This window comes from Procambarus clarkii, chromosome 77 (genome assembly GCF_040958095.1).
Source record: "Procambarus clarkii isolate CNS0578487 chromosome 77, FALCON_Pclarkii_2.0, whole genome shotgun sequence".
Classification (NCBI taxonomy): domain Eukaryota; kingdom Metazoa; phylum Arthropoda; class Malacostraca; order Decapoda; family Cambaridae; genus Procambarus; species Procambarus clarkii.
The window spans coordinates 14,415,024-14,442,502 of NC_091226.1; the positions used below are offsets into that span (position 1 = coordinate 14,415,024).

Here is a 27,479-nt window from a genome sequence, read left to right on the forward strand (position 1 = left end):
TTCTCAAGTCGATTGTAACACACTAGAAGGTGAAGGGACGACGACGTTTTGGTCCGTCCTGGACCATTTACAAGTCGATTGTAACACACTAGAAGGTGAAGGGACGACGACGTTTCGGTCCGTCCTGGACCATTTTCAAGTTGATTGTGGCCTGTGCAATGGTCCAGGACGGACCGAAACGTCGTCGTCTCTTCGCTTTCTAGTGTGTGGTCTGGTCAATATATTTCAGCCCCGTTATTGTGACTCCTCGTCTGCATAAGCTATAGAATATATAATCTTGGGTGAGGTGAAGCACTTCACCCAAAGTTATACATTCTGCTGTTCTAAAATTGTAACCAAACGTACTCAGCCACATTCAGCACCGCTCCAGTGCCAGTAAGTCCACTACGGGCTCACCATAGCCCGTGCTATTTGCCCCGCTCCTGTGCCAGGTAAGTCCACTACGGGCTCACCATAGCCCGTGCTACTTGCCCCGCTCCAGTGCCAGGTAAGTCCACTACGGGCTCACCATAGCCCGTGCTACTTGCCCCGCTCCTGTGCCAGGTAAGTTACGGGCTCACCATAGCCCGTGCTACTTGGAACTTGTTCCGAGTAGCTGAATCTATAACAACAACGTACTCAACCGTTGATGATGTTGACACTGACAACGAAACATCTCATATTACGAGGACATAACATATCTATAAAATATACTTTTGGAGAGCTAAATTTTCAACTTTGTTCTCAAGTGGAAAAAAATAGAGTATATTCGTGCTATACAAATATATTTCACCCCTTCAGTCTTAATAAAATTTTTCAATATTTACGTTTGCAATCTAAAATAAAATACAACTATTCAATTGAGAGAGGTTTATACCTATTGTATTGTGTATTTACTATTTAATTCGAATTGCATTTATAAATTATTTATAATTATAATTATTGATAAATTATTACAATATTACAATGATAATATTAGCACACACTTTTCATAATTTATATTTGATAAAGGGTTATTATAGATAAAAAATTATTAGCAATTGGGAAACAAATTTTTAATATGACTGCAGAATATAAATATTGTTAAACGAAATGAAAATGATTGCATGGAATTTTCAATTCTTTTAACATTCACATGCATGCAATTCTTGGCTCCTTTTTCAAAGAGCATAGTAGATCTGACACTCCAATTAACCTGTGTCACTGTTGTACGTCAGACTGTGGGATGGCAAAAAAAAATAGCATTGTGACGGGTACTTCAGACTATAATGGAAGGTTTTTATTGGCAATTTTAGTGTGATTATGTGTGTGTGTGTGTGTGTGTGTGTGTGTGTGTGTGTGTGTGTGTGTGTGTGTGTGTGTGTGTGTGTGTGTGTAGTCACCTATTTGTGCTTGCGGGGGTTGAGCTCTGGCTCTTTCGTCCCGTCTCTCAACTGTCAATCAACTGGTGTACAGGTTCCTGAGTGTGTGTGTGTGTGAGTTTAATTTAGTAATTATGAGAAAACGCCTATACAGAATGACTGGTATAGGTGTTTGTTAGTGTGTGTGTGTGTGTGTGTGTGTGTGTGTGTGTGTTCCAAAAGTTGTACTCACCTAGTTGTGCTTGCGGGGGTTGAGCTTCGGTTCTTTGGTCCCCCCTCTCAACTGTCAATCAACAGGTGTACAGATTCCTGAGCCTATTAGGCTCTATCATATCTACACTTGAAACTGTGTATGGAGTCAGCCTCCACCACATCACTGCCTAATGCATTACATTTATTAACTACCTTGATACTAAAAAAATATTTCTAACATGTCTGTGGCTCCTTTGGGTACTCGGTTTAAATCTGTGTCCCGTTGCTCGTGTATGTGTGTGCATGTGCATGTGTGTGTGCGCGTGTGTATACGCGTGTGTGTGTGTCTGTGTTGGGGGGGGGGGTGTTGAGTGCTTGTATGTGTACTTACCTGTCAGTGCTTTTCTAACAGTGAAAGCGGGGAAGGAAGACTCTTCGTTCCCCGCAATTAGCGTTTTTGTACCATTTACGGAATAGATTTTAACTATTTTGACGTTCAAATTCTTTGCTGAATTTGGCCTTAAATGGAGGTGGCTTCCACAACTTATTCTTTAACAAGCATTCCACTTGTTGAACGACCAGTACAACATACTTGTATTTCCCACCCAGGTACCTATTTACTGCTAGGTAAGAGGGGCATTTAGGGTGAAAGAAACTTTGCCCATTTGTTACTGCCTCGTGCGGGAATCGAACCCGCGCCACAGAATTACGAGTCCTGCGCGCTATCCACCAGGCTACGAGGCCCCCAGTTATTACAACTATACAAACGACCTAACAACAAATTCTCTCCCACTCTGACCTCTGCCTAATTAGCACATCAGAAAAACATTCACAATTAACATGCATTAAAAAAAGAAGCAAATCCAACCAATCAGCATCAGGAACGCAGTTGGCTAGCGGCTCCATGATGGTGATTGAGGATGCTTGAGCCAGGAGATGAGAGAGAGTGAGAGCGATTGGGCATCACCAAGCCACGGGAGCAGCAGCTATGAATATTCTGGAGATAATCGCACCCTAAACTGATCCAATTATTCACTATTGCACTCAGAGGCGGCATTGTTCTCCTGAGGGCCCTCGGCCCGGACCTCACCAATGACCACACAAACACTCAGGACCACAGCAGTGACCCCCACAAACACTCAGGACCTCAGCAGTGACCACAAACACTCAGGACCTCAGCAGTAACCCCACAAACACTCAGGACCTCAGCAGTGACCACAAACACTCAGGACCTCACCAGTAACCCCACAAACACTCAGGACCTCACCAGTGACCACACAAACACTCAGGACCTCACCAGTGACCACAAACACTCAGGACCTCACCAGTAACCCCACAAACACTCAGGACCTCACCAGTAACCCCACAAACACTCAGGACCTCAGCAGTGACCACAAACACTCAGGACCTCACCAGTGACCACACAAACACTCAGGACCTCAGCAGTGACCACAAACACTCAGGACCTCACCAGTAACCCCACAAACACTCAGGACCTCAGCAGTGACCACAAACACTCAGGACCTCAGCAGTGACCACACAAACACTCAGGACCTCAGCAGTGACCCCACAAACACTCAGGACCTCACCAGTAACCCCACAAACACTCAGGACCTCAGCAGTGACCACAAGCACTCAGGACCTCACCAGTAACCCCACAAACACTCAGGACCTCAGCAGTGACCCCAAACACTCAGGACCTCACCAGTAACCCCACAAACACTCAGGACCTCACCAGTAACCCCACAAACACTCAGGACCTCACCAGTAACCCCAAGCACTCAGGACCTCAGCAGTGACGTGTTGTAAATAGGTTAAACTTAACCAGTCAGACTGAAGAGGATTCAAGTTACATCTACTTATTTACACATTTCTCAAAACTATTTTCCTGTCGAAGGATAATAACTGAATATGCAGTTAGGTCGGTTAAACACCGCTGGGTGTGGATAGTGAGTGAGTTGGTGACCGTGCGGAGAACCGAACAGGGTCCTTGTTTAGAAGCGTGGGGGGGGGGGGGGGGGAATCATAGTTAGGAATGAACAAACTAGGTGGTTCATAGTGAACACTGCCTGGTGGATAGTGAACACTGCCTGGTGGATAACTAACACTGCCTGGTGGATAACGAACACTGCCTGGTGGATAACGAACACTGCCTGGTGGATAACGAACACTGCCTGGTGGATAACGAACACTGCCTGGTGGATAACGAACACTGCCTGGTGGATAACGAACACTGCCTGGTGGATAACGAACACTGCCTGGTGGATAACGAACACTGCCTGGTGGATAACGAACACTGCCTGGTGGATAACGAACACTGCCTGGTGGATAACTATGCCTGGTGGATAACGAACACTGCCTGGTGGATAACGAACACTGCCTGGTGGATAACGAACACTGCCTGGTGGATAACGAACACTGCCTGGTGGATAACGAACACTGCCTGGTGGATAACGAACACTGCCTGGTGGATAACGAACACTGCCTGGTGGATAACTATGCCTGGTGGATAACGAACACTGCCTGGTGGATAACGAACACTGCCTGGTGGATAACGAACACTGCCTGGTGGATAACTATGCCTGGTGGATAACGAACACTGCCTGGTGGATAACGAACACTGCCTGGTGGATAACGAACAATGCCTGGTGGATAACGAACAATGCCTGGTGGATAACGAACAATGCCTGGTGGATAACGAACAATGCCTGTTGGATAACTATGCCTGGTGGATAACGAACACTGCCTGGTGGATAACGAACAATGCCTGGTGGATAACGAACACTGCCTGGTGGATAACGAACACTGCCTGGTGGATAACGAACACTGCCTGGTGGATAACGAACACTGCCTGGTGGATAACTATGCCTGGTGGATAACGAACACTGCCTGGTGGATAACTATGCCTGGTGGATAACGAACACTGCCTGGTGGATAACGAACAATGCCTGGTGGATAACGAACAATGCCTGGTGGATAACGAACACTGCCTGGTGGATAACTAACACTGCCTGGTGGATAACGAACACTGCCTGGTGGATAACGAACACTGCCTGGTGGATAACTAACACTGCCTGGTGGATAACGAACAATGCCTGGTGGATAACTATGCCTGGTGGATAACGAACACTGCCTGGTGGATAACGAACAATGCCTGGTGGATAACGAACAATGCCTGGTGGATAACCAACAATGCCTGGTGGATAACCAACACTGCCTGGTGGATAACGAACAATGCCTGGTGGATAACGAACAATGCCTGGTGGATAACCAACACTGCCTGGTGGATAACGAACAATGCCTGGTGGATAACGAACACTGCCTGGTGGATAACGAACACTGCCTGGTGGATAACCAACACTGCCTGGTGGATAACGAACACTGCCTGGTGGATAACGAACACTGCCTGGTGGATAACGAACAATGCCTGGTGGATAACGAACACTGCCTGGTGGATAACTATGCCTGGTGGATAACGAACAATGCCTGGTGGATAACTATGCCTGGTGGATAACTAACAATGCCTGGTGGATAACGAACACTGCCTGGTGGATAACGAACACTGCCTGGTGGATAACGAACACTGCCTGGTGGATAACTATGCCTGGTGGATAACGAACACTGCCTGGTGGATAACGAACACTGCCTGGTGGATAACGAACAATGCCTGGTGGATAACGAACAATGCCTGGTGGATAACGAACAATGCCTGGTGGATAACGAACAATGCCTGTTGGATAACTATGCCTGGTGGATAACGAACACTGCCTGGTGGATAACGAACACTGCCTGGTGGATAACGAACAATGCCTGGTGGATAACGAACACTGCCTGGTGGATAACGAACACTGCCTGGTGGATAACGAACACTGCCTGGTGGATAACGAACACTGCCTGGTGGATAACGAACACTGCCTGGTGGATAACTATGCCTGGTGGATAACGAACACTGCCTGGTGGATAACTATGCCTGGTGGATAACGAACACTGCCTGGTGGATAACGAACAATGCCTGGTGGATAACGAACAATGCCTGGTGGATAACGAACACTGCCTGGTGGATAACTAACACTGCCTGGTGGATAACGAACACTGCCTGGTGGATAACGAACACTGCCTGGTGGATAACTAACACTGCCTGGTGGATAACGAACAATGCCTGGTGGATAACTATGCCTGGTGGATAACGAACACTGCCTGGTGGATAACGAACAATGCCTGGTGGATAACGAACAATGCCTGGTGGATAACCAACAATGCCTGGTGGATAACCAACACTGCCTGGTGGATAACGAACAATGCCTGGTGGATAACGAACAATGCCTGGTGGATAACCAACACTGCCTGGTGGATAACGAACAATGCCTGGTGGATAACGAACACTGCCTGGTGGATAACGAACACTGCCTGGTGGATAACCAACACTGCCTGGTGGATAACGAACACTGCCTGGTGGATAACGAACACTGCCTGGTGGATAACGAACAATGCCTGGTGGATAACGAACACTGCCTGGTGGATAACTATGCCTGGTGGATAACGAACAATGCCTGGTGGATAACTATGCCTGGTGGATAACTAACAATGCCTGGTGGATAACCAACACTGCCTGGTGGATAACGAACAATGCCTGGTGGATAACGAACAATGCCTGGTGGATAACGAACAATGCCTGTTGGATAACTATGCCTGGTGGATAACTAACAATGCCTGGTGGATAACCAACACTGCCTGGTGGATAACGAACAATGCCTGGTGGATAACGAACAATGCCTGGTGGATAACCAACACTGCCTGGTGGATAACCAACACTGCCTGGTGGATAACCAACACTGCCTGGTGGATAACCAACACTGCCTGGTGGATAACCAACACTGCCTGGTGGATAGACAATCATAACAATTGAAATCTTCCTTGTGCTCGGATTAAATCCATAAAAAACGGAAACGGTTTGGCAGCCTCTCGTCTAGGTTTTTTCATTTCTTCAATGGAAGGGGTTTGACGGCTGAGTGGACAGCGCTCGGGATTCGTAGTCCTGAGGTTCCGGGTTCGATCACCGGTAGAGGTGGAAACAAATGGGCAGAGTTTCTATCACCCTGATGTCCCCTGTTCACCTAGCAGTAAATAGGTACCTGGGAATTAGACAGCTGCTACGGGCTGCTTCCTGGGGGATATGTAACAAAAAGGAGCCCTGGCCGAGGACCGGGCCGCGGGGATACTAAGCCCCGAAATCATCTCAAGATAACCTCAAGATAACGAGCCTCGAACGAGAATCATGATCTACCTCACTGCGTCTCAAGGCAAGTCTTACTGTCCTAGTTCTTGAGTATGAGCGTAAGACAGATCATAGGTCGTAAAGACGTCGAATTGGAGGGTCAAGTTTGAGGTCAAAATGTCTGTCTGTCTTCCGTCTGGGGAGGGGAAGGGAACTATCAAAGGAAATCGCCAAGCCATTACGACTATATAGCACTGGGAAGGGGTCAGGATAAGGATTTGGGATGGGACGAGGGGAAAGGAATGGTGCCCCAACTACTTGGTGGACGGTCGGGGATTGAACGCCGACCTGCATGAAGCGAAACCCTCTCGGCAAAACGTGTCATGCTTGAGATGATATTATCTCTTCCGGTAATGTAGTTAAATTTCTTGTATGGCAAGACTGGTTTTCACTCGACAACGCAATAGCCAACAGTATCATTTATTATTTTTTCTACGGATTAGTTTTCATAAAAAAAAATTACCTCGAACCCTGCCAGACATCACGTTACCTATCGGAAAAGGTTTTATGGTTCGAGCCTTCCGTTATTGACAAGGTGGATAGGGAGGAACCTATCCCAAGCTCCCTATTCTGGCCTCTATTGGTCGTGAATCTGGCGGTGAAATTCGCCACCAATACTTCTCTTTCCTATACTCTTCCCCTTAAAACAAGTAAATTTACTTCAGCAAGGCTTAGACTCCATCAATTTTCCGTCTCTCGCTGTTTTTATTTCTCGTGCTGCGTCCTCACCGCCACCACCGCCAACTTTATTCCCTCTGAATGGCGTTAGGCAGTTCTTTCTTCCATAAACTTCCGTCCGAATACCTTCCAATTTCCTTTGCTGTGGATTTTTGTTTCCTGTGCAAAGTTTCAGGGGGAGGGGGGGCCGGTTGAAACGTGTTCTCCAGCGGTAGACGTCTCGCTCTGAAGCGGAGTTGTGTTGTGTGTTACTTGTAGAGAGTGTTGCGTGTGTTGTAGAGAGTGTTGCGTGTGTTGTAGAGAGTAGTGATGTGTGTTTCCTCGACATCACTAAATGTACAGTGACATTACACGTTACGACATTGAAGCCTCCAAAGGTGTCTACTTGCCACTCTTGTCACTGTTACTTGTCATTTTCACTGTCACTCTCCCCCAATATATCTGGAAACACCATTATGCCAGACTACTTATACTTACACATTCTAAAGTAAACAGACACTGAAAATATTAATATGTATTAATATGTATTAATATATATTAATATGTTGAGCAGGTATCATTAAATTAATGTTTGTTATAGATCTAGACGATGGCAGTACGTATATATTTTATAAATGTTGACCAATCCACACACTAGAAAACGAAGGGACGACGACGGTTCGGTCCGTCCTGGACGGTTCGGTCCGTCCTGGACCATTCTCAAGTCGATTGTCTTAAGAATGGTCCAGGACGGACCGAAACGTCGTCGTCCCTTCACCTTCTAGTGTGTGGACTGGTCAACATACTTCAGCCACGTTATTGTGACTCATCGCCTACATTTTATCCTTAAACCCGATAGCACCACCATTGGTGCTATATCAGGATAAATAAACATTAGTTTGTATAATAGAAACTTCACAATTTGTTTCTCTAGGGAGTCCACGACCGTCTGTTGTGTGGTATGGAGATGCTCACCTGCTGGATAGCGAGATGGAGTCGGATATCTCAGTAAGCCACAGCGAAGCCCTTGGAGTAGGACATCTGTCGACCCTCGGAACTGGCCCTCCAGGGGCAGCAACATCTCCACTACCACCACGACGTGCTTTCGAGGGGGAAGTGTACAACACTCTCACTCTAGGTCCTCTCACTCGAAGTCACCTCCAAGTGCTACTTACATGTAAAGCCTTCAACAGCAATCTCACACAAGCGACCTCCAGCAGTCTCTCCATCGACATGAATTGTGAGTCGCTGGCTTCCTTGTGAGCCGTAAACTTAGATATCTTTATGAGTTTCCATTACGTCACACTGTTGGGTTGAGATAATGTGTGGCCGAAGTTTGGATAGTGTGTTGGGGTTTGTGATCCAGTCTGACTTGCCCAGGAGAAGTTTTGTAATTTATTCAGTGTCCTTGCGGTCTCTCCTGTGTATTACGACGACAGAGAAAATACTTTCTTCCCGTCGCTTTCACACACACACACACACACACACACACACACACACACACACACACACACACACACACACACACACACATATACACACAGGCAGTGATGTGGTGGAGGCTGACACCATAGACAGTTTCAAATGTAGATATGATAGAGCCCAATAGGCTCAGGAACCTATACACCAGTTGATTGACAGTTGAGAGGCGGGACCAAAGGGCCAGAGCTCAACCCCCGCAAGCACAACTAGGTGAGTACTTACATCTTAGTGAACACCACTTTGATGGTTGGAACGGTCACTCTGGGAAGCACAATCAACAGAACACAATCAATAAGGGGAACACAATCAAGGAGTTGAACACAATCAACACGTGGCTCCTACGTGAAGGGACATGCCATTAATACACCCATTTTCCGTATTGTGTATATATATCTTTCTGTATGTTCATGCTTGTATTTCCAGTCATCCCTGTTGAATATTCTATTCCTATTCCTGTCTATTACATTCCCTATTCGTACTGTCAATTTCACTCCCCTGATTTCACTGTCTATTCCATTATATTCCCAACTTTATTTACTAACAATCTGTCTCATTTATTCTCTATTTGCTGTCTATTTCTACTCCTGTTTCTCTCTCTCCAGCATTTCTCATCCGCTATTGACTACTGTGTCATTTTTTATTCCACAGTGGCGCCATTAAGTGTGGAAATCCGGCCGCCTCGGACGCCGGCTTTGAGGGCTGGGATTGAGTATGTGGTCGAGTGTGTGGCTGTGGGAGCTCGTCCTCCACCAAGTATCACCTGGTGGAGTGGTGACAGACGGGTTCTGTCTGCGACTCTGAAGGTGAGTGCGTCCCTGTGGCTGATATCCTTACTGTCAGGCAGTGATCACGTGTTTATATGTCATATAGCTACTTATAACGTGTGTGTGTGTGTGTGTGTGTGTGTGTGTGTGTGTGTGTGTGTGTGTGTGTGTGTGTGTGTGTGTGTGTGTGTGTATACTCACCTAGTTGTGCTTGCGGGGGTTGAGCTCTGGCTTTTTGGTCCCGCCTCTCAACGAACACACCTCTGTGTGTGTGTGTGTGTGTGTGTGTGTGTGTGTGTGTGTGTGTGTGTGTGTGTGTGTGTGTGTGTGTGTGTGTGTGTGTGTACTCACCTAGTTGTGCTTGCGAGGGTTGAGCTCTGGCTCTTTGGTCCCGCCTCTCAACGAACACACCTGTGTGTGTGTGTGTGTGTGTGTGTGTGTGTGTGTGTGTGTGTGTGTGTGTGTGTGTGTGTGTGTGTGTGTACTCACCTAGTTGTGCTTGCGGGGGTTGAGCTCTGGCTCTTTGGTCCCGCCTCTCAACGAACACACCTGTGTGTGTGTGTGTGTGTGTATGTGTGTGTGTGTGTGTGTGTGTGTGTGTGTGTACTCACCTAGTTGTGCTTGCGGGGGTTGAGCTCTGGCTCTTTGGTCCCGCCTCTCAACGAACACACCTGTGTGTGTGTGTGTACTCACCTAGTTGTGCTTGCGGGGGTTGAGCTCTGGCTCTTTGGTCTCGCCTCTCAACGAACACACCTGTGTGTGTGTGTGTGTGTGTATGTGTGTGTGTGTGTGTGTGTGTGTGTGTGTGTGTGTGTGTGTGTGTGTGTGTGTGTGTGTGTGTGTGTGTGCGTGCGTGCGTGTGTGTGTCAAACAGCCAGTTATCACGTTATTTGGCACTCAGGCAGGTGTAAATGGCACGCCTGTGCCATTCTGAGGCAGGAATGATATCGTCATCCACCTTTAGCAGTGACCTACATGATAACACTATAGCAACGGGGTAGCGACGGCTATCACCCTCTCACAACCAGCTTAAAGTGTGATGGAAGCTCTCACTACTAGCTTTAGTGTGATGGAAGCTCTCACTAACGGGAGTGCTGTCGTGTGTAGGGTGATGGAGCGAGCTAACTCAACCATCTCATAGCCTCCACTGTCTCTCACCATCTATCCTTCCTTCTCTTTATGCCTCTCTTTACTATAATTCCATCGTTTTGCTTCCCTCTCGATGCTTTCTTTGGCGAAATGGAAGCATTCGCACTTGAAGGAAAATACCCCATTTTAGCTCCACATTGACCATCTCTCTGACTGTTTCCACTTAAACGGGTCTAATTGACAATTACCACTTTGACGGGTCTAATTGACAGTTCCCCACTTAGACGGGTCTAATTGACAGTTCCCCACTTAGACGGGTCTAATTGACAGTTACCACTTAGACGGGTCTAATTGACAGTTCCCACTTAGACGGGTCTAATTGACAGTTCCCCACTTAGACGGGTCTAATTGACAGTTCCCCACTTAGACGGGTCTAATTGACAGTTCCCCACTTAGACGGGTCTAATTGACAGTTCCCCACTTAGACGGGTCTAATTGACAGTTCCCACTTTGACGGGTCTAATTGACAGTTCCCACTTTGACAGGTCTAATTGACAGTTTCCACTTTGACGGGTCTAATTGACAGTTCCCACTTAGATGGGTCTAATTGACAGTTACCACTTAGACGGGTCTAATTGACAGTTCCTACTTAGATGGGTCTAATTGACAGTTCCCCACTTAGACGGGTCTAATTGACAGTTCCCACTTAGACGGGTCTAATTGACAGTTACCCACTTAGACGGGTCTAATTGACAGTTCCCACTTAGACGGATCTAATTGACAGTTCCCACTTAGACGGATCTAATTGACAGTTCCCACTTAGACGGGTCTAATTGACAGTTCCCACTTAGACAGGTCTAATTGACAGTTTCCACTTAGACGGGTCTAATTGACAGTTCCCACTTTGACGGGTCTAATTGGCAGTTCCCACTTAGACGGATCTAATTGGCAGTTCCCACTTAGACGGATCTAATTGGCAGTTCCCCACTTAGACAGATCTAATTGACAGTTCTCACTTAGACGGGTCTAATTGACAGTTCTAACTTAGACGGGTCTAATTGGCAGTTCCCACTTAGACGGATCTAATTGACAGTTCCCACTTAGACGGATCTAATTGGCCGTTCCCACAGTTAAACTCCTCAACTATGTAATACTGACACGAGAGGCAATAAAGTAATTACCACTTGTGTTCCACATCCTCAAAGCTAATCTGAGGTGAGATAAGGTAATTATGAGTAGAGTGTGCTAAACCACAGAGACTATATAGCACTTGGAAGATGATAAGGGTATAGGATAAGACGGTATCTAGGTACTTGAACTGTCGGGGGCTCGAACTCCGACCTGCAGTGTTGGTGATAGAGCTGGCGCCAGCAGAGGGGGTCTGTTGCCATCATGGCGCCGCTACCAACTATGGAAAAACAAGCTTTGGCTCACTTTCAGGCGCTAATCGCTGCACATTATCCTCTGGTCGAAAAATATTTGTGCTTGTGATCTCTGCCATATTTCTAACCTCTTCCCCTCTCTGACATTATCTCCTTCTTTATTCCTACTTTTCATTTCATTTTTTCATTGTGTTATTCAGTGAAAACATATGATAATTATGATTGGAAAAGAATAAAATGAGTAATTGGTTTAATTACGTTATTGGGGGCTTTATAAAGGCGTTGGGTTTACTGTGTTTGTATGGTATAAAATGCTTTGTTGTGGGGGCCAAGTTTCTCATTGTTTCCACTTTCTCTGAGTAGAGTCGGAGCCCCTTCCTGGTGCTGCCTTATCACGATCCTCCCCGAGCCGTGTGTTGCAGAGAGAGAGAGAGAGAGGAGAGAGAGGGGAGACAGGAGAGAGAGAGGGGAGAGAGGAGAGAGAGACGGGAGAGAGGAGAGAGAGAGGGGAGAGAGGGAGAGGGGGGAGAGAGGGAGAGGGGGGAGAGAGGAGAGAGAGACGGGAGAGAGGAGAGAGAGAGGGGAGAGAGGGAGAGGGGGGAGAGAGGGAGAGGGGGGAGAGATGGGGAGAGAGGGAGAGGGGGGAGAGATGGGGAGAGAGGAGAGAGGGGAGAGAGGGAGAGGGGGGAGAGATGGGGGGAGATGGGAGAGAGAGGGGTTGAGAAAGAGAGATTGAGAGAGAGACAGAGTTGAGAGAAAGAGGGGGAGGGAGAGGGGAGAGAGAGATGGGAAGAGGGGGAGAAAGAGGGGGAGAAAGAGGGGTTGAAAGTGAAAGTGAGAGAGAGAGAGAGAGAGAGAGAGAGAGAGAGAGAGAGAGAGAGAGAGAGAGAGAGAGAGAGAGAGAGAGAGAGAGAGAAAGAGAGAGAAAGAGAGGAGAGAGAGAGAAAGAGAAAGAGGAGAGAGAGAGAGAGAGAGAGAGAGAGAGAGAGAGAGAGAGAGAGAGAGAGAGAGAGAGAGAGAGAGAGAGAGAGAGAGAGAGAGAGAGAAAGAGAGAGAGAGAGAAAGAGAAAGAGAGAGAAAGAGAAAGAGAGGAGAGAGAAAGAGAAAGAGAGGAGAGAGAGAGAGAGAGAGAGAGAGAGAGAGAGAGAGAGAGAGAGAGAGAGAGAGAGAGAGAGAGAGAGAGAGAGAGAGAGAGAGAGAGAGAGAGTTCCCCCCCCCCCCCACGTAGCTGTTTCACCAAACAACATTTAATTCTATTTTACTAACCCCTCTTCCTCTCTTCTCCCACGTCTATTACCCCTCAAGCATCACAGTTCCTCTCTTAAGCATCTCTCACTTACCTCCCCCAAGTTAGGAAACAACAAAGAAGCACTACTAACCCAAACTAAACACCCCATCATTTACCCATCAAGCCCTCCCTTCTTCCCTTCATCTTAACCAACAATTCCCCCTTTGCATTTTGTTAATCACCCCTTTTCTAAGCACCCTCCTCTTCCCCCGTCCCCTCTCCATTAAGCAACTTTCCCCTTTCTCTTTCCTCTAGGTATCAGAGGACAACAATGTCACCACTAGCAGTGTTGGGGTCACACCGAGGCCGGAGGATAATGGCTCATTCCTTCGCTGCATTGTTGAGACCCACGCGGCTCCGGCTATCTTAGAGGCCTCGTGGAATCTCACCGTTCATTGTATGTAGTCTCACAAGCCTCTCTAGTTCTCTCGTAGTCATTGGGGTAGGTATGTAGTCTCTCTCTCGTAGGCTAGCCATTGGGGTAGGTATGTAGCCTCTTTCGTTGGCTAGCCATTGGGATTGGTATATAGTCTCTTTAGTTCTCTCGTAGGCTAGCCATTGGGTTAGGCATATAGCCTCTCTAGTTCTCTCGTAGGCTAGCCATTGGGATAGGTATGTAGCCTCTCTCTCGTAGACTAGCCATTGGGATAGATATGTAGCCTCTCTAGATAGGGAGCCTCTCTAGTTCTCTCGTAGATAGGGAGATATATAGATAGATAGGGAGCCTCTCTAGTTCTCTCGTAGACTAGCCATTGGAATAGGTTCTGTTCTGTTAGCCTGTTCATTCGTGTAATGTGTTTGTCGACTGTGGCGTATTTTTAAAGTCATTTTTAAAGCCTTGTCGTCTGAGCTATCCTATGCCATTGTGAATTCACTTGCTTTAACTTACTAATGTTCATTAACTGTATATTCTAACTGGCTATGTGTTGTAAACTTGTTGAATATTGACTCGTCACAGTGTAAACTTACTACGCATTTGACGTAACCTCATCATATAATGTAAACTGATGAATACACATACCCCTCCCCCTCTGCCAATCAAATCACTGCATCTGAACCCAAATGCTGCGTGCAAAAAGAAATTTAAACATTAACTTTCCCTCGCCAACTCGTAAACTTTCTTTCTGCCTTTTCCCCCTTTGCCTTTTGCGGTAAAGTAGGGATATCTCTGAGAGTTAAGAAGACTTGTCAAGCAGTTTGACCCCAATTTACAATAGCTGTCTACAGTAAAGGAGACAATGATAGCTAGAATCTCCCCAGTGACCGTATTTCTGACGCAAAATGAGGCCATCTTGGTATGCTCAAATGGAGAAGGGTTCTCGTGGTGTGGAGAATTTTCTCTCCAAGTTAATTCACAGTTTTATTAAAACTTTTTCCCCCTCTCTCAGATGGAAGAAAAGGACTCTCACTGCTCGAAATGGGGTTATTGGGTAGTTAAGGAGATATAACAGAAGCAACTGTGAAATAATGCAACTCAATAAAGCAATATGTGAAACAAGCTATGTTGACCAGACCACACACTAGAAGGTGAAGGGACGACGACGTTTCGGTCCGTCCTGGACCATTCTCAAGTCGATTGACTTGAGAATGTCGTATCGACTTGAGAATGGTCCAGGGCGGACCGAAACGTCGTCGTCCCTTTAACTTCTAGTGTGTGGTCTGGTCAACATACTTTAGCCACGTTATTGTGACTCATCGCCTGAAACAATAAGTACAGTCAATAATATGCCAACATTATCCTAATATGTAAACTAACATACCAATCATACGTGAGTCAGTATGAGACGAATACAATGCCTGTGTTATCTGAACTAACTTCCTGACGGTAGAATACAATACAAAAGGCTATCTTGAGGTTATCTTGAGAAGATTTCGGGGCTTTAGTATCCCGTGTTATATATATATATATATATATATATATATATATATATATATATATATATATATATATATATATATATATATATATATATAAAACGTTATTTCGGAGTTTAAAAACTATTCACATACTTTTAACAAATTTTCTGAAAAACAAAATTGAGAATATTTGATATTTCTCAATAACGGAATGTCGCAAACTTTTAATTTTTTTACACTCTCGAAGCAGGGGAAAAAATCAGAGACGATGGAGAAACTCTGGAATATGTTAGAGTCCCTGAAGGTACAGGCACTGCACAGGCAGGCGTTGCACAGGCTGATGGTGCACAGGCAGATGGTGCACAGGCTAACCTTGTGCACCATCAGGGCTATAGTGACTATATCGTCTTACGGGATCCAGTAAGTTCAGTAGAACTTCGGTTTCAACTCTTTTTTTTTTGTTTTAACCCTGTCGTAGCTCAGTCGATTAAGGCAGTGTCTGGGATGCTCCCGGACGCAGGTTCGAATCCTCGTCACGGCCCTTGTAGGTTTGTTCTATCGTCTCTTGCTCCTATCACAAGACCTCCTTCACCACTTCCCCCTCCAGACATTCCAAAGGCGTCGTGCAGTTTCGGAGCATCTCTCGACTCCAGCATCATCAAGGAAGGAGATGATGTCTACTTCGAGTGTAAGATCGAAGCTAATCCTCGAGCCACTCGAGTCTCATGGCGTCATAATGTAAGTGATTCAAAAGCACTTCTGACCATTTACGTTTGATAAGCAATTTGTAAAATACCAATTTAATTAAGTTAACAGTATTATCCATATTCAAAAAATTACCTTATTTCAAATATCAATTCACTTGGTTTAATAATGTCAGTTTGCAATTCTTAGAGGAATATCTATAATTATATATTCATGCAGACGAGGAGTCACAATAACGTGGCTGAAGTATGTTGACCAGACCACACACTAGAAAGTGAAGGGACGACGACGTTTCGGTCCGTCCTGGACCATTCACAATCGACTTGAAAATGGTCCAGGACGGACCGAAACGTCGTCGTCCCTTCATCTTCTAGTGTGTGGCTTGGTCAACAGTATGACTATATAGCACTTGGAAGGAATGACGGCTAATCACTTGTACCATCGAGGATCGAACATCGACCCAGCAAGAAGCGAGGCATGAGAAGAAATATATCTGAACGCCACACATTTGGAACGCTGAAGAACACAACAAATGAGACTACAGGAGACTTTACATACAAATATACAGCCAAAATATAGACACAGAAACATTTCGATCTCAACTTTAATACATTATAAATACCTACTCTAACACTAGTCTTACGAGACACAAATATGTACAAAAAAACGTACCAGAAGAACGCAATGCAACATATCCACTTAAAATTCCAAGAGTGTTAAGACTTTAAACACAGCAGCACTGTAAAATAAAATCCAGCTTCGACCCCCCTCACTTGGTCAGCGCTATATGGAACGTGATCCCCAGGCCGGCTGGACCCGTCACAAGATATCCTACTTCAGCAGATAATCTTGAAAACGACCTCGTTCCCTTGACGCTTCCGCTGAAACGAGTTATTTTTTTCTCTGCCCTGTCAGGGGAGGATGGCCAGGGGTCCACAGATGTCCTGGTTATAGCAGCGTGCCGAAATATATAGCTCTTGTAATAGCACTTTCTCTGTAACTTGATGACATTGTAACTATAAGGTGTGAAGGATAGATGAAATTGTTTATGTAATCTAAGATGAGGTCTGATAAAGACCTTTTGTGCCCTCTGTAATGCTTTTGCGCTACCGCTCACAGGATGAGTATGGGGTGCACAATAAACTAGCCGCCTTCGGCGGCAACAATCATCGACAAGATACAGGCTATGTAGCCTCTTAGTACAGTGGCAGGCTCGATAACAGGCATGCTGGCTATGAAATACAATAGCAAGCACATAGCAAATCATCAGAATGATAACAAGCACAGTTAACTTGTCAATAGAAAAATGGTGGCACAGAGATTGCCGTAATCACAGAACAATGGTGGCAGAGAAATCGCCATGACCACAGAGACAACGATATCACTCACAGATAACAGACTTGGCTGCTCACCAAAGACTAAGCCCGACAGGAACCACAGACGCGATAGTTACAAATCCCAAGTAAGCTGTTTAACCAATACTCAGCCACAGAAATAGCCGACTCAAGATTTACAAAGACCCAAGAAGAGGACGCGACTCCAGAATCATTCTCCTCGCTATGGGGACCCGACATAATGGGTCTTATATACAGAAAAACCGCACCCATTATCTAGATTGTGGAGTCAGAAAAAGACTTTTATTAGCATCTATACTTCAGTGAATCTGATTCCTTTCTAAAGTGATACAGTGATAGATATCTAAGTGACTCTTGAAGATGTTTACAAAGGTAAATAGCTTAACTATTAAGATGTTAGTTTAACTATTTTTTTAATAATTATTTACAGTTATTTGAGCAGTACTGTCTGTAGGCACTAGTAATATTGCTTGCCATTGATGGTATTCCCTAACCTGAAGACTGTTCTTCTGTTCAACAATATTGATTTGAAACATGTTCTCTCTCCTGCGGCAGGACAAGCCGCTGGACCACGACGTGCCGGCTGGTGTAATCATCAGTAATCAGAGTTTAGTTCTTCAGAAGGTGGTGAGGGCTCAGGCTGGCCGCTATACCTGTCACGCACATAATCTGGTCGGGGATGGAGGCTCGAATTCCCTAAGACTCGATATTAAGTGTGAGTTTCTGTTTACTGTTTGAGCCTGTAGGATGGAGCTGTTAGCTCTTGGGCCCCGCCTTTCTAGCCTTTTGGTTGTCTAATGCACTGACCTCTCGATCTAATTTTTATCTATCATATCTACTAAATTCTCTCTCTCTCTCTTTCTCTCATTCTCTCTCTCACATAATCCACAGGATGAAGCCCGTAGCAGCTGTCTAACTCTCAGGGACCTATTTACCGCTAGGTGAACAGTGGCATCTGGTGAAAGAAACTCTGCCTCGATCGGGAATCGAACCCGGGCCCTTAGGACTTCAACCCCAGAGTGCTGTCCACTTGGCTGCGAGAACCTGTGTGTGTGTGTGTGTGTGTGTGTGTGTGTGTGTGTGTGTGTGTGTGTGTGTGTGTGTGTGTGTGTGTGTATTCACCTAATTGTGTTTGCGGGGGTTGAGCTTTGGCTCTTTGGTCCCGCCTCTCAACTGTCAATCAACTGGTGTACAGATTCCTGAGCCTACTGGGCTCTATCATATCTACACTGTGTGTGTGTGTGTGTGTGTGTGTACGCGCGCGCACGTATTTCTTGCATGTAAATAAAATGTTGTACACATACAATATTCGGAAACCTGTCAAACAACTATTTTTTTTAGTGTTGCGTGGAAGAGTGTCGCGGATGTAAGTGTTTCGTAGTGTTGAATTGCAGCAAATGTGATACGTTTATTGTATTGTAAGTCTGAAGTGTTGGTACAGTGACAGAGTTGTACCATTCATGGAGTCGAATTATTTTGTACCAGGTGTGTGTGTGGGGGGGGGGGGGGTTGAGTGCCTGTATATGTGATGACAGGTGTGTGGGGGGTTGAGTGCCTGTATATGTGATGACAGGTGTGTGGGGGGTTGAGTGCCTGTATATGTGATGACAGGTGTGTGGGGTTGAGTGCCTGTATATGTGATGACAGGTGTGTGGGGTTGAGTGCCTGTATATGTGATGACAGGTGTGTGGGGTTGAGTGCCTATATATTTGGTGTTGAGTAAATAACACCGAGTCCCTCTATGATTCTACAAAAGAGCAAAATATTTTCAGATACAAAATAAAGTCCAAATTCAACTCTAACTTTTACTAGATAATAAATACCATTAATAAAAAGCCAAATACATGTTTAAACAACAGCCAGAACGTCACTAGATGATAAAAAAACATGTAATTCAAACTACTATCTTTAAGATATCTCTTCATCTGGGTACTATAGCTTAGTCAGAGATGGAAATGGAATTACTTTCTTACCTTCCAGTCCTGCCAGCGAGTTTGGCTGGTCATTGAGGCGCTAGGGAACTAAACTTTAAAAAAACAATGGGAGTAGCGCGCTGAATGGGTGAGTCAATTTCGTATTCCGGATTGCTGAGTTTGGGGTAGTACTCACCTGCAAGTACTTACTCACTTCGAAGTACTCACTTGAGGGATGATAGGGGAGAAGTGAGGATTCACTGACAAGGCTTCCAAGCATTTTGTAGTTTATTGTAATGGCTTAATTTCGTGGTTGTTCTTATTTTAAATTTTAAATTTAAACTTTAAATTTTAAAGTGTGTGATGTTTTCACTCACCTTTTTCTCTAATCTATTCCACTTATTGACAGTAATTAATCACTGGAGATGTTGATCATTAGTCTTCCTAATTACCTGTCTTCTTAATTTCCTAATTACCTGATGTTCCCAGCTGTAAACATTATTTCGGTGTTTATGTTAAAATAATCAATGTTGTTATCTATCCTCTATTCCTCTTCCTCTCAAGGAGTTCCTTTAGCCTTTCCTCACAGCTCAGCAACTAGCCTTGTTGCATACCTATAGACCTTTTCTAGGTTTGCAATATGCTTTTTCAAAATGAAGTTCCGTGCCTAAGCAATCTTTGCAATGAATCACATATCAGCATCAGTAACAGAATTTGTAAACAGAATTTACCTAACAGCGTATGTTTGTCTGAAATAAGCCAGAGTATATATATATATATATATATATATATATATATATATATATATATATATATATATATATATATATATATATATATATATACACACCTCCAGAAATAAAATATAAATTACGTAACTCACCAAGTTCCCGCTGCCAAGCACTCCCCTCCAGTGCTTAACGTTGCGGCATATCTTAGTAAAATACCGCCTCAGTCGCTTCTTTATGCAGTCAATAAACTCCCCTTATCACACGAGAGCCCCTGAATTGCTACAGCACACATGACGACACCCCACACACACATAACACCCACACATTCTCCTCCATTTTCAGACGCCCCTGTGTGCTCGCTTGGACAAGTCACCACATATGCTGTCGGTCGATACGAGGACGCAGAGGTGACTTGTTCTGTCGACGCCAATCCCCTCCAGGAGTCCTTTCAGTGGACGTTTAACAACACGGCAGATACCATCGACGTCCCCCAAGGTCGCTTTACCTCTCTCAGTAGCCACAGTGTAATTACCTATACTCCCATGACGGCTCTGGACTATGGCACTCTGCTCTGTTGGGCCACTAATGAGATTGGCACTCAGAAGGAACCTTGCGTCTTTCACATTGTCCCAGCAGGTGAGGAACATGCACTCAATAACACACACACACACTCAATAATACACACACACTCGCACTCACAATAAACTATGATTTACCTCAACTTTGACCTCCAGGTAACTAAGGGGAATTAATTATCATCTGGAGAGTTTAAAATCGTGAAATTACAATGTTATTTTCATCACAAAAATACATATGTGCTCCGTATGTATGTATACTTAAGTGTGATCTGTATGTATGTAGACTTACACATGTGTGTACACTTTTATATTTGTCTTTTGTATGTATGTACACTTGCACACACATTATATACACTTAGATGTATTCAACATGTATTCTACAGTGAGCTGTACGATGTATTCTAGTGAATACATCGTACAGTGAATACAGAGAGCTACATGTATTCTACAGTGAACTGTATGATACCAGTGTAAACATTTAAAATTAGAAATGCTCTTTTTTATTTAAAAAAAATCACTTGGAAACAATATTCTATTTGCATATTCTCTCGTTTTTTTTATCTGGCGAAAACTAGAGTCAACTGTCTAAACGCTGTTACGGATTTTAAGCATTTTTAGCACCGCGTTTTGAAATGACAGATCGACAATTAAATAATTGATCTTGTACAGTAACAAAAGGTGCAATTTTAGCACAAACATCAGTATTATATATCAGTTTGGCCTCAAGTTAAACAATTAACAATTGTTAATTAACAATTTGGGCTCAAGTCCCCTACGAGAAGAATCAAACCAGATGTATAAGGCTCTAGGGACCCAGGGATACAAAGGATGTAGGGGATGTAACACTCTTTGAATTAGCATTTTTAGTCTATCTCCTATCCTTTGTCTTAGAGATGGACGGAGAGCTGGAAGAGTTAATATAAGATTTTTTTTTTAAATAAAAGTGTTTTTAAATGTAACTCTTATCAAACGATTGATAATTCCTCAGATTACAAACCACAACAGTCTACTATATCATCCATATATCTATATATATTCTGCTAGGTGAGTAGAGGCATCAGGTGCAGGAAAACGTACCCAAACTCGTGGCCCGAACCCAAAAATATCTTCGTGGTCTTTGCTGGAAATAAAACTTACTCAGGTCTTTGTTATTCTCAGACAATTTCTCTTTTATATTCACAAAATCATATCATTAAGCCAGCATTTTCCCTCCAGGTATACCATTACTTGGTATAATATATATATATATATATATATATTATATATATATAGGGGTACCACCTCTGGTGCAGTTGCAGGGACCCACATCCTCGAAGAAGAAAACAAAGAGCATTCAGGGAAGATCTTGTGGATTCTCACTGAATACTTTATTCTTTTCTTCTCCTACCACCCCTATTATTTTTTTGTATGTTTCGTTTTATTTTATTGCAATGCTACAGTTTACAGAGAACACACATACACACACACACATAATTATATATATATATATATATATATATATATATATATATATATATATATATATATATATATATATATATATATATGTCGTACCTAATAGCCAGAACGCACTTCTCAGCCTACTATTCAAGGCCCGATTTGCCTAATAAGCCAAGTTTTCATGAATTAATGTTTTTTCGTCTACCTAACCTACCTAACCTAGCTTTTTTTGGCTACCTAACCTAACCTTACCTATAAATATAGGTTAGGTTAGGTTAGGTAGGATTGGTTAGGTTCGGTCATATATCTACGTTAATTTTAACTCCAATAAAAAAAGTTGACCTCATACATAGAGAAAAGGGTTGCTTTATCATTTCATAAGAAAAAAATTATAGTAAATATATTAATTCAGGAAAACTTGGCTTATTAGGCAAATCAGGCCTTGAATAGTAGGCTGAGAAGTGAGTTCTGGCTACTAGGTACGACATATATATATATATATATATATATATATATATATATATATATATATATATATATATATATATATATATATATATATATATATGCACTAACTTGCCTAAAACACGCAAGTGAAGCTTTACAACTTTAGAACACTTTCCCATCAGGAGACTCGAACCCTAGTCAGCACAGAAGCCTCACAGCAACTGGCATAGCAGGTACGCCTTTAACCCACTGCACCAAACTCAGACCCTTAAAGAGAGATGCTTAATGGACATTCAGGTTTACATGTTTCCTACATGTAAACCTGAATTAATCAATGTGTACCACAGGTAAACCTGAATTAATCAATGTCTACCACAGATAAACCTGAATTAATCAATGTGTACCACAGATAAACCTGAATTAATCAATGTGTACCACAGGTAAACCTGAATTAATCAATGTGTACCACAGGTAAACCTGAATTAATCAATGTGTACCACAGGTAAACCTGAATTAATCAATGTACCACAGGTAAACCTGAATTAATCAATGTGTACCACAGGTAAACCTGAATTAATCAATGTGTACCACAGGTAAACCTGAATTAATCAATGTGTACCACAGGTAAACCTGAATTAATCAATGTGTACCACAGGTAAACCTGAATTAATCAATGTGTACCACAGGTAAACCTGAATTAATTAATGTGTACCACAGGTAAACCTGAATTAGTCAATTTCTCCCACAGGAAAGCCTGAATCAATGTCTCCCACAGGTAAACCTGAATCAATTTCTCCCACAGGTAAGCCTGAATCAATGTCTCCCACAGGTAAACCTGAATCAATTTCTCCCACAGGTAAACCTGAATCAATGTCTCCCACAGGTAAACCTGAATCAATTTCTCCCACAGGTAAGCCTGAATCAATGTCTCCCACAGGTAAACCTGAATCAATGTCTCCCACAGGTAAGCCTGAATCAATTTCTCCCACAGGTAAGCCTGAATGTCTCCCACAGGTAAACCTGAATCAATGTCTCCAACAGGTAAGCCTGAGCCCCCAGGCAACTGCAGGGTCGGAGAGGGAACCAGAACTTCTGTGAGAGTGAGGTGTGAGAGTGGGGGTAGTGGAGGTCTACCTCAACACTTCCACCTCCAGGCCAGTCTTTATCACGGTCACCACCACCTGAACCTCACCGCCACCTCAGAACCGGACTTCCATGTGAGTTAGATTTCAGAGCGTTCTTGGAGGGAGACATGATCACTACCTACAAAATTCTTAGAGGAATTGAGAGGGTAGATAAAGTGTTTAACACAGTACGCGAACAAGGGGGACTCAGGTGGAGACTGAGTATCCAAATGAGCCACAGAGACGTTAGAAAGAACTTTTTCAGTGTCAGAGTAGTTAACAGATGGAATGAATTAGGCAGTGATGTGGTGGAGGCTGACTCCATACACAGTTTCAAATATAGATAAAATAGAGCCCAGTAGGCTCAGGAATCTGTACACCAGTTGATTGACAGTTTAGAGACAAGCCCAAAGAGCCAGACCTCAACTCCCGCAAGCACAACTAGGTGAGGAGACACACACACGACATCAAAAATACTCACAAGAACGCCCTCCTTGAAGACGACGACACCGTTACCAGAATCACGACCGAGTCATTCTTGGAAATACGAAAATACACGACGGGAAAGACATTGCGGTTGTTAAATGACCATAGAGGCAAAATTTATTATCCATTCTTTTGTCCAAATTGCAATATCCATCACCAGACCAACGGTTCCATTTGAAAAGGATTCTTGCAAACGGCATAACAGAAGAGGTGGACCCGTTATTTGATGCCCAATGCTGCTTCTTGCTTGCATATGCTGCCATTAGGGCGCCTGACAGCTGGGTGGACAGCGCTTCGGATTCGTAGTCTTGAGGTTCCGGGTTCGATCCCCGGTGGAGGCGGAGACAAATGAGCAAAATGTTTCTTTCACCCTGACGGTCCTGTTACCTAGCAGTAAATAGGTACCTAGGAGTTGGACAGTTGCTACGGGCTGCTTCCTGGGGGTGGAGGCCTGGTCGAGGACCGGGCCGTGGGGACACTAAGCCCCGAAATCATCTCAAGATAACCTCAAGATACACTATTTCATCACTGCGATGACAATGAAAATCTAAGAAAATCTATAAAAAATCTTTTCTTATTAAGACTACTTAATAGCTCGGTCAATAGAGCTTCGGGCTTAAACGCTCGGGGTTCACGGTTCGAGTCTCCCAGAGCCCAGGTGAATGGGATCTATGTTTTAAAATTTAGCCATCTCAAATTTTAAGGAATTTAAATATATCCAATATGTCAATAATTTACTAACGTATCTTGACTACAAGAATGGTTAGGTTAATTTCAAATTCAGTCAGTTCAAATTAAAATTATTATATTAACTTTTCAAAAGTTGTGCTTAAGGCCTTAAGATCAATTATTATTGATCTTAAGGCCTTAAGATCAATTATTATTGATCTTAAGGTCTTAAGATTATTATTAGATTAAGATTAAATCATAAAATTATTATCATTTATTTAGTCCACGGCACTGATAAACTAACTAGATAACCAGCATGTATTCTTTAGGTCTAAATATGTATAAATATGTAGGTCACATTCCTCTTGAAGATGTATTATTAAATGCGAAAGTACTTAAAGAAATTCCTGTTTTAATTCTCACACACACACACACACATATAAACTGAAAACGCCACACCCCAGAAGTGATTCGAACCCAGACCGCCAGGAGCACAATGCAATTGGTGTACATGGTACCTTATCCACTCGACCATCAGTGACCGTACAAAAGACGATGACAGCCGAGACTATTTGACCACCGTCCCGACGGCACTTTGATGGTAATCTTGGCCACAGTTATTTCACCAAATCACCAAACTTTGTGGAGTCACTTGAACAACACAAATACGAACAAGCTTGAATGGTCCCCAGGCATATATGCAACTGAAAACTCCACACCCCAGAAGTGACTCGAACCCAGACCGCCAGGAGCATATATGCTGTTGTGTATATATATAAATGCATATACATATACATATATTTTCAGTTGCATATATGCTTGGAGACCATTCTCCAAGCAGAGATAGAAATATAAAATAAAAATAGGAGATATGGGGGTGGGGGGGGGGGGGAGGGGAGGGTTTGCATATACATATGTATGACGAATATTTGAATACTAGATAGAGTGCATGTGTTCCCCTCTCACAGAGGGGAATCGAACCACCGCCGGGCAGCTGGGAGGGGAAGATAGCCAGCTGGTGCCAGCTGTTGCCATAATTTCCTTTCCCTCCACAGATGGAGAACTTGCAGATGGAAGGAAAATACCAGCTGGTGATTACTGCCGTCAATGACAAGGGTTCGAGCCCCGGCACTCACCTCACTGTCAGCAGCATTGGATCCAATGGTTCCGTCTATCAGTTTCATGGTTAGTGATTATCTTATGTATAGTGGCTAATAGGGTAGTTATAGCTATCAGATGTGTGTGGTTGGTGGTAAATGGCTAATTGAGTGGTTAAGGTTAATTATTATGTGTATAGCTATTGATGGCTAGTAACTAGTTGTGGTTGGCTAGTGGTTGCTAGTTACCAGCCTATTTAGTGGTAGTTAGTGGCCATCTGTATGGATAATTATGGCTAGTTATCAGTTGAATGGTTAGTGAGGGTTAGTTACATTCTACATGTTTAACTGTGGATAGCTGTCGGCTGCTTGGGTAGTTACTGATAGTTAAGTTAAATTAAGTTAACTGTCGATAAATAATATTTAACTCCTAATATTAACTGAATATTTGCGACTTTCAATCTTGGCATTCCTGCTATCCTCAGCCACATAAAAGATAGCACTCGTCCATTAAAGAGTTTAAAGTTGGCTATATGGTTATCTAGAGATAACTTACCAATATAATGTCTTAGTTCTATCATTTATAGCGACTTATTTTACAATCTTGACTACCTGGTACGATATGGAGGAGAAGCTGTTACCCATGCAGCAGGCTCCCTCTCTCAACTATGCAAAAATTTTCCAATGGAAAGGCAAACGCCAATACGAATGGTTCTGTGAGTAAATTAGTGATATTTAATATGCTATAACAAGTAATATCATATTAAATGTCACTAATTACTAGGTTTTTCTTCCCAGACGGACCGCTGGAAGCGGAAGTTCGCGACGGTGGCAAAAATGGCGCCAAAGCCGAAGGACCAGAAACCAGCGATGGTGAGTCGTTACTCGACGCTCTTGCTCTCCCTTCCTTTATAATGGGAGTTCTGGGCGTCGGCTCAGGTCTAGTGCTATTGGTAATTCTCCTCCTACTCTTCATCACCTTCCGCAAAAGGAGGGCACCCCAACCGCTCCCCCTGACGGAACCACTGCATCACACCAGCACTTCGGAGACCCTCCAGGGAGCCAATAGATCGCCCAGATGCGGCCACAACACATCTATGTTGACGCCAGAGAGCCACGACGTGCTGCACGACAGAGATGTTCCTGTGAGTAGTGAAGATATAGTGTTTCGAGTCTATACAGTACGTGTGATAGTGGAGATATTGGCCGCTTAGACATCTATGTTTGAATTCCATCAGGTTGAGACAGAGAACGATGCTGATCCAGATGTGATCCCTCTACAGGAATCCTCCTGTCGTGGGTGTGAGATGGAGATGGCTCCAGCTTCCACTCTCTTGCCTTCAGAGCGCTACAACTACGCCCAAGTTCCTGGGCTCCATCCAGTCACTGTACGCATTACTGTATCCCATTTTTTGGCGTAATATTTTTTATTTTTTGATGTTGCATTGTATAATTATATACCTGGGGCCAGATTCACGAAGCAGTTAGGCAAGCACTTACGAACCTGGGGCTAGATTCACGAAGCAGTTAGGCAAGCACTTACGAACCTGGGGCTAGATTCACGAAGCAGTTAGGCAAGCACTTACGAACCTGGGGCCAGATTCACGA

The 27,479-nt window shown here is 43.9% G+C and overlaps 1 protein-coding gene across 1 annotated transcript in view; it reads left to right on the forward strand.

Annotated features, from left to right (window-relative positions):
- The window catches only part of LOC123747163 (uncharacterized), a 92,405-nt gene that overhangs the window by 57,171 nt on the left and 7,755 nt on the right, over positions 1–27,479 (forward strand). Inside the window, exons 5-14 of the mRNA XM_069313996.1 lie at positions 8,399–8,704; positions 9,595–9,749; positions 13,725–13,866; positions 15,934–16,064; positions 17,942–18,101; positions 20,373–20,666; positions 23,537–23,712; positions 25,830–25,959; positions 26,670–27,016; positions 27,086–27,259. Coding sequence (XP_069170097.1) covers positions 8,399–8,704; positions 9,595–9,749; positions 13,725–13,866; positions 15,934–16,064; positions 17,942–18,101; positions 20,373–20,666; positions 23,537–23,712; positions 25,830–25,959; positions 26,670–27,016; positions 27,086–27,259 — 2,015 coding nt within the window. The remainder of the gene's footprint in view (positions 1–8,398; positions 8,705–9,594; positions 9,750–13,724; positions 13,867–15,933; positions 16,065–17,941; positions 18,102–20,372; positions 20,667–23,536; positions 23,713–25,829; positions 25,960–26,669; positions 27,017–27,085; positions 27,260–27,479) is intronic.